Source organism: Macrobrachium rosenbergii, chromosome 25, assembly GCF_040412425.1.
Source record: "Macrobrachium rosenbergii isolate ZJJX-2024 chromosome 25, ASM4041242v1, whole genome shotgun sequence".
In the NCBI taxonomy this organism is placed as follows: domain Eukaryota; kingdom Metazoa; phylum Arthropoda; class Malacostraca; order Decapoda; family Palaemonidae; genus Macrobrachium; species Macrobrachium rosenbergii.
Genome location: NC_089765.1, coordinates 47,569,042 through 47,576,021, shown reverse-complemented (window position 1 = coordinate 47,576,021; position 6,980 = coordinate 47,569,042). Strand labels below are relative to the sequence as shown.

At 50.1% G+C, this 6,980-nt stretch overlaps 2 protein-coding genes across 2 annotated transcripts; both read left to right on the top strand.

Annotated features, from left to right (window-relative positions):
* The first annotated feature begins 1,613 nt into the window (after window positions 1-1,613).
* LOC136852246 (uncharacterized) lies at window positions 1,614-3,660 on the top strand. The gene is made up of 3 exons (XM_067126697.1): window positions 1,614-2,221; window positions 2,572-3,150; window positions 3,306-3,660. The coding sequence occupies exons 1-3, from the start codon at window positions 1,614-1,616 to the stop codon at window positions 3,658-3,660; spliced, it is 1,542 nt and encodes a 513-aa protein (XP_066982798.1).
* Window positions 3,661-3,955: 295 nt separating this feature from the next.
* LOC136852245 (uncharacterized) lies at window positions 3,956-4,462 on the top strand. Its single transcript, XM_067126696.1, has one exon. It carries the CDS (start codon window positions 3,956-3,958, stop codon window positions 4,460-4,462), a length of 507 nt encoding a protein of 168 aa, XP_066982797.1.
* Window positions 4,463-6,980: the final 2,518 nt, after the last annotated feature.

Sequence of the window (6,980 nt, the reverse complement as noted above, 5' to 3'; positions counted from 1 at the left end):
TTATAATAACACTCAAAAGAATGTTAATAAAAAATAGCCCTGAGGAAAACAACAACATATAGTATATAAAATTCCATGTTTGGACTGCCAATCTTTTCATATTGGCCAATCTAGCAAAGATTTGGATGTGCGTATTAAGCAGCATAAGTATTCAGTCAAAAGCTGGGCAGGCATCCAATGCTATATTCATTCATTTAAGTGAAAACTCGTAAAGTCCCTGCTACGCGGGTCTTCTGTGATGAACGACCCGTTTTCTATATACCACTCCTATAGGAGCGGGTCAAGCAGGATCAGCCATACTGAATCAACCCCGCTTATCTATGTAAATTTGTACCTGTTACTAACTTATTTGGCATATGTTTCTTTTGCACATGTATTAGAATTTTGTTAGATCAGTCATTGTCCATTTTCTTTTAACTCAACTTGTATTTATTCATTGTAATTATTGTCGAGAGTAATTGACCTCAGGTCACCAAGATTCTATTGTATTCCTCTGTGTGACGTCAGTCCGCCGCTATATAAACGGCCCGCATCCTGAATAAAGTAGCAGTAACTTTTCTCCTGCTCATTATTTAGCACCTCTTAAAGTGGTGACCCCAGAGTGGTTCCCGGAGCCATTAGCAGACTCAGACGGCGACCTAGTCTTGGCTCCATGAACTACCCCACGCCCGTAATGGACTAAAGACGGCGCTGTAACCAGCGTTTGGGAGTGCTGACGACATTTAAGAGGGCAATAGTGAGCATGGACACGGACATTCCCTCCCACGTACAATTAACCGCGAACTTCGCAGACTCAGACGTCCACTTCCCCCACATATCGCCCACGCCAAGAATCACGCACTCCTCCACGCCGCTACCTGCGCCCTGCACACTGCCCTTCCTGCCATAAAGCTGCCACCTTTCACACACGGCAACCCATCATCATGGCTCTACAGGGTCGAGGGACAGTTCAGACTGGTGGGACTCACGGACGAGGTGCTACACGCTAACGCCGTAATCAGCACCCTGCCGGAGGAGGTCTACAGGAAACTCGTCCCGTGGGTGTCTGCCACACGCCCCGTCACCTACCACCACCTGAAAACATCCCTCATCGAGACCTGCTCCTTGCCGGTCGCCGAGAGGGTCACCCGCGCCCTCGACCTTGTCACCAGCCCGGGGCATGACCAGAACATCCCGGAGACTTGGGGCATGATCCAGGACCTCCTCACCCTTCCCGGCACCGACAGCAGCGGTAGGCAGTCCAAGATCAGCCTATCAAGGGAGATCATCCTCCGTCAGCTCCTCCCGGAGGTCCGAACGCAGATCCTCGACCCTTACACCATGCCGCTCGAGGACTTGATTAGGACGGCATAGCGGCTGACCGACTCCACAAGGGCAGCGAAGCGGGCATCCACGCCCACACACCCCATCAGTTCCCTTCAGCTGGAGGACAGCGCAGAGGAGGAGATAAGCGCCGATACTAGAAGGTGGCCAGTGTATCACCACAAGAAAAACCCACCGAGCCCTTGCTACTACCACCAGCGATACGGCTAGGACACCCGGAACTGCCAAACCCTCTACTCGTTCACCCATCCAAAAAACGGGGGAGACGGCGGCCAGCAGAACAGGCCGCCATGGCAGCAGAGGAACCCAGGAGCCCAAAACCACTAGGCTTCTACGTCCGCGACACCATCTCCGGCAGGATGATGTTGGTCAACACCGGGGCTGTTTGTTCAGTATTTCCACCATCCAGGGAGGACCGCAAGTGCCCACCGGACCCGGCTGCCTTCCTGACGGCCGCAAACGGGTCCCTCATCCTCACCTACGGCACCAGGCTCCTGTCAATCTCCATCCTTGGCTGGAGATATACATGGAACTTCATCATCGCGGACGTAAGGACCCCACTCCTGGGTGCAGATTTCTTCGCCCACTTCGGGCTGGCAGTCGACGTCGGTCGCAAGCGTCTCCTCGACACCGACTCCTGCCAGTCCCTCCACCTGGCACTGGGAACCAGCGTGCCTACCATCTGCTCCGTCACCCCACACCAGTACGCCCAGCTGCTGAAGGAGTTCCCCGACGTGTTCAAACCCGAGCTCCATCAAGTACCCGGAGCCCCAGCAAAGCACAGAATCTACCACCGCATCAAGATGAAGGGCCCCCCAGCGCACACAAAGTTCCGGAGATGGAGCGGATGGGCATATGCAAGGAGGCCTCCAGCCCGTGAGCCTCTCCCCTCCACATGGTGCAGAAACTGGATGGCTCCTGGAGACCCTGCGGCAACTACAGGTGGCTCAACCTCGCAAGTGAACCTGACCACTACCCTCTGCCCAACATGCAAGATCTCATGGCCTCCTTTCACGGGGCCAAAATATTCTCTAAATTAGACCTTTTAAAATCATACTTCCAGGTACCAGTTGCTCCAGAGGATATCCCGAAAACCACCATCATCACGCCCTTCGGGTCCTACTTCTTCGCCTTCTCCACCTTCGGCCTGAGGAACGCGGGGGCAACTTTCCAGAGGCTGATGGACAGCATCCTAAGGGAACTGAACTTCTGCATCTGCTATGTGGACGATATTCTAATTTTTTCCAGGTCCCCCAAAGAGCACCTGCGGCACGTCCGGGCGGTCCCGCAGCGCCTGCAGAACGGCCTCGTCGTCAGATTCGACAAGTGCACCGTCGGTGTCGAAAAAACTGACTTCATAGGCCACGAGATATCCCCGGATGGCATCCACTCTCTCACATCAAAGATTGCAGCCATCACCAGGTTCCCCACCCCTACCTCCATCAAGGCCGTCCAGGAATTCCTCAGGATGGTCAACTACTACAGGAGGTTCATCCCCGGGATCGCACACACCATGGCCCCCCTGACGGAGATCTTGAAGGGCCGACCGAAATCCTTAGTGTGGGGACCCAACCAGCAGCAGGCCTTCTCCCTGATGAAGGCCGCCCTCGCCAAGGCAACCGCCTTGGCCCACCAGAACCCCAACGGCCCCCTCCAACTGACGATGGATGCCAGCAACGTCACCTGCGGGGCTGTCCTAGAGCAGATCATCGCCGGCGGCCCCCAGCCCATCGCCTTCTCCAGCAAAAAGTTCAACCCCGCAGAGGCCCGCTACAGCACCTTCGACAGGGAACTCTGTGCAGTGTATCAGGCGGTACAGCACTTCAAGTTCCTCCTGGAGGGTACGCCCTTCACAATCTGGACGGACCACCAGCCGCTGGTCCATGCCTTTACCAGCAAGGGAACGCATGGTCTTCCAGGCAGCAGCAGCACCTCGTGGCCATCGCGGAGTTCACCTGATCAATCAAGTACCTCCCCGGCAGGAAGAACCCTGTAGCAGACGCACTCTCCAGAATTGAGCTCAGTGCAGTGCAGCTCAGGATCAACTACGAGGACCTCGGCCAGGAGCAGACCGCCGACCCAGAGACTCCAGCCTACTGCACCGCCATCACATCCCTAAAGTGGAAGGACATGGCCCTCGCCCCCGGGAGACCAAAACTCCTGTGCGACATCAGCACCTGCCAGCCTCGCCCCCTGGTGCCCGCCTCCCACCGCCGTCTGGTATTCGACATCATCCACAGGCTGTCCCACCCCTCCGGCAGGACGATGGCCAAGCTGCTGACAGAGAAGTTCGTCTGGCACAGGATGCGGAAGGAAGCGAGGAGGTGGGTGAGATAGTGTATCCGGTGCCAAACCAGCAAGATAGGGCATCGCACCGAGTCCAGGGTAGGCGATTTTCCCCAGCCGGGAGGCGGTTTGGTCACATACACATAGACGTCGTAGGCCCTCTTCCCCCGTCAAGCGGGGCCAGATATCTCCTGACAATCATCGACTGCTCAACCAGGTGGCCTGAAGCGATGCCCATGCAAGAAACCACCGCCAGTGCACCGAGGCCCTCCTCTCCAGCTGGATCAGCCAATTCGGTGTCCCAGACCACATAACCACCAACAGGGGCCCGGCCTTCCTGTCCGAGATGTGGTCCACCCTGGCACTCCTGCTGGGGACGTCTCACCACACCACCACCGCCTACAACCCCGCAGCCAACGGATTGGTGGAGAGATTCCACAGGTCCCTGAAGGCATCCTTTATGGCCCGCTGCACTGCCGAGGATTGGAAGTACCAGCTGCCTTGGATCCTCCTCGGGCTGAGAACCTCCCCCAGAGCCAACGGGGACCCGTCCGCAGCGGAGAAAATCTACAGGGAGCCCCTCATAATCCAGGGCAAATTAGTCACGGAAGATTGGCACAACCCGTCAGTCCAGAGGCTCTGCGACATAGTCAGGAAGTTCGCACCCTGCCAGCGGACGTATACTGACAGGTCAACTGCCTTCACACCTCCCGGCTTGTCCTCCACCACCCACGTCTTCGTCAGGGACGATGCCGCCCGGCCCTCACTAACCAGGCCCTACAGGGGGCCCTTCCGCATGCTCGAGAGGAACAACAAAGCCTTCCGCCTCGCCCTGAACGGGAAGGACGACTAGGTGTCGATCGACCACCTCAAGCCCACCCTCCTGGAGGAACCAGCAGACGGCACCATGCAGCGCTCTCCTCGAGAGCCGTCTCCTCCACAGCCGGGCCACCTCAAACGAAGGACACGGGGCCGCTCCCGAAAGCAACCAGCCACTCCCACTCACATTGCAGCCCCCAGCTCACTTCGAGGAGCCGCGGCACTCTTGAACGTCCCAGAAGATACCTGGACTAATCAGATGATACCCACGTGGGGGGGTGGGGGGGAGTATTCATAAAGTCCCCGCTACGCTGGTCTTCTATGATGAACAAGCTGTTTTCTATATATCACTCCTATAGGAGCGCATCAAGCAGGATCAGCCATACTGAATCAATCTCGTTATCTATGTAAATTTGTACCTGTTACTAACTTATTTTGCATATGTTTCTTTTGCATATGTATTATAATATTGTTAGATCAGTCATTGTCCATTTTCTTTTAACTCAACTTGTATTTATTCATTGTAATTATTGTCGAGAGTAATTGACCTCAGGTCACCAAGATTCTATTTTACTCCTCTGTGTGACGTCAGTCCGCCGCTATATAAATGGCCTGCGTCCTGAATAAAGTAGCAGTAACTTTTCTCCTGCTCATTATTTAGCACTCTTAAAAACTCTCACAGGATAAATTGGACTGAAAATTCAGTGACTGCCAGATCGAAAGATTCCTCTTCAAGAAATCTATTGGAGTCCGCTATTATCTAGCTTACTTCCAGCTGTAATTTTAACCTTAGCCCTGGCATGTATTATTTGGAACCCTGTATTAGAATAATGTTCAAGAACGACCTTAAAGATAAAATCACTGACTTAATTACTAGTTAGCTACTTGATATATATTTTCTATGTATCCATATGTTTAATATAATTTTTTATTTGTAAAATGTTCATCTTGCAAAAATTATTATTATTTTCAGAAAAGAGAATTATTTTGTTGTACTAATATTTTTTGGGTGGTCAGTCACAACCCTGTATAATCTTTTAATTGTCCTGTCCCTGCTTCTGAACGGTTGACCCTAATCCTTTGTAAAACCTCTTAAATATTTAACCCTGTTTTGGCAGTTCTACTAATTCTTCAATTGTGTTGGATTCCAGGTACATATTTTTCCTTTATAATCCCCATCTGTCATTTATATGAGCTTTCTTTGTAAACTTACTTTCATATTTCTTCAGTCTGCTAAGTAAAGGATGTAAGTGTAGAAAGGCCTCGCAGCACTCCAGTGTTTCCGTTTCCTTCGTGGATTTTATCTTTATTTATATATTCATCACGTTCCATATTTTCGTGATTCAGTTATATATATATATATATATATATATATATATATATATATATATATATATATATATATATATATACTTGGATTACCTTTTTTTAATAAGAGGCTGAGCTGAAAATTTTTTTTATAAAAAGTAAAAGTTCATATCCAAATAGCATCCCTCTGAAGTAGTATGAAAAAGGCTTGCTTTTCATTTTTGCCTTTATCTATTTGTTGATATACAGCATGTTCTCTATTTATGTTCTCTATTTTCATCTCTCTTTTTGTCATGGAACATATCAAGAACTCAAGAGAAATGGGAGCCACGATGGCTCGGTCGGTAGAGCAGCAGACTCGGACTTCATAAGAAGTCTGTGTCGCGGGTTCAAATCCGCAGCCGGCCGGTCAGAGGGCGGACACTTTGCTATCCGTGTAGACACCCCAGGATTATGTATGTAATCAACGGATAGATTTGCTGAAAGCAAATGGGTGTTACAGACTAATACACACACAAACAAAGCCACTCCAAAATCTAAAAAAACAGAAGTCTGTGTCGCGGGTTCAAATCTGCAGCCGGCCGGTCAGAGGGCGGACACTTTGCTATCCGTGTAGACACCCCGGGATTATGTATGTAATCAACGGATAGGTTTGCTGAAAGCAAATGGGTGTTACAGACTAATACACACACAAACAAAGCCACTCCAGCATCTAAAAAAACATAACAGACGCCTTACACGTCTCGAACTCTCGGCCTAAACCGCTCACGTCTCTTCGCTACTGGGAGAAAGGGAGCTGGGGATTTGGCACGATACATATACACATGTGCTACCGGGGCCTTAAGCGATGTCAGACAGGCCTACCCCAACGCCAAATCAAAGTCCTTCAAAAAGAAGGCATCGTGCTTACCCCATATGAAAAATGGGAAAAAGCACGTTAAACGAAGAAGAAGAAGTCGGTGATGAAAATAAATATGGATAATGATCGGCGTTGTAGTAGTTCTCCGGTTTCTTATTGGACTGAGATTTCCTTCCAGTCGCTCTGTATTGAATAATAATAATAATAATAATAATAATAATAATAATAATAATAATAATAATAATAATAATAATAATGATAATAATAATAATAATAATAATGACGTAAATGGCTTGATTTTATCAAGCAGGCTTCCTCGTGAACGAACATATGGAAGATATCCATAAATTGAACATGCAGATTTCACCTCACTCTGCATTATAAA

What these genes read in the sequence shown, in the direction of transcription:
- LOC136852245 (XM_067126696.1), top strand. Translation starts at nt 3,956, where the DNA reads ATGTGGTCCACCCTGGCACTCCTGCTGGGGACGTCTCACCACACCACC.
- LOC136852246 (XM_067126697.1), top strand. Translation starts at nt 1,614, where the DNA reads ATGGCAGCAGAGGAACCCAGGAGCCCAAAACCACTAGGCTTCTACGTC. An exon ending in GAGCCTCTCCCCTCCACATG is followed by an intron (nt 2,222 to 2,571) that starts GTGCAGAAACTG and finishes AATTTTTTCCAG; the next exon opens with GTCCCCCAAAGAGCACCTGC. An exon ending in CAGGCGGTACAGCACTTCAA is followed by an intron (nt 3,151 to 3,305) that starts GTTCCTCCTGGA and finishes CCTCCCCGGCAG; the next exon opens with GAAGAACCCTGTAGCAGACG.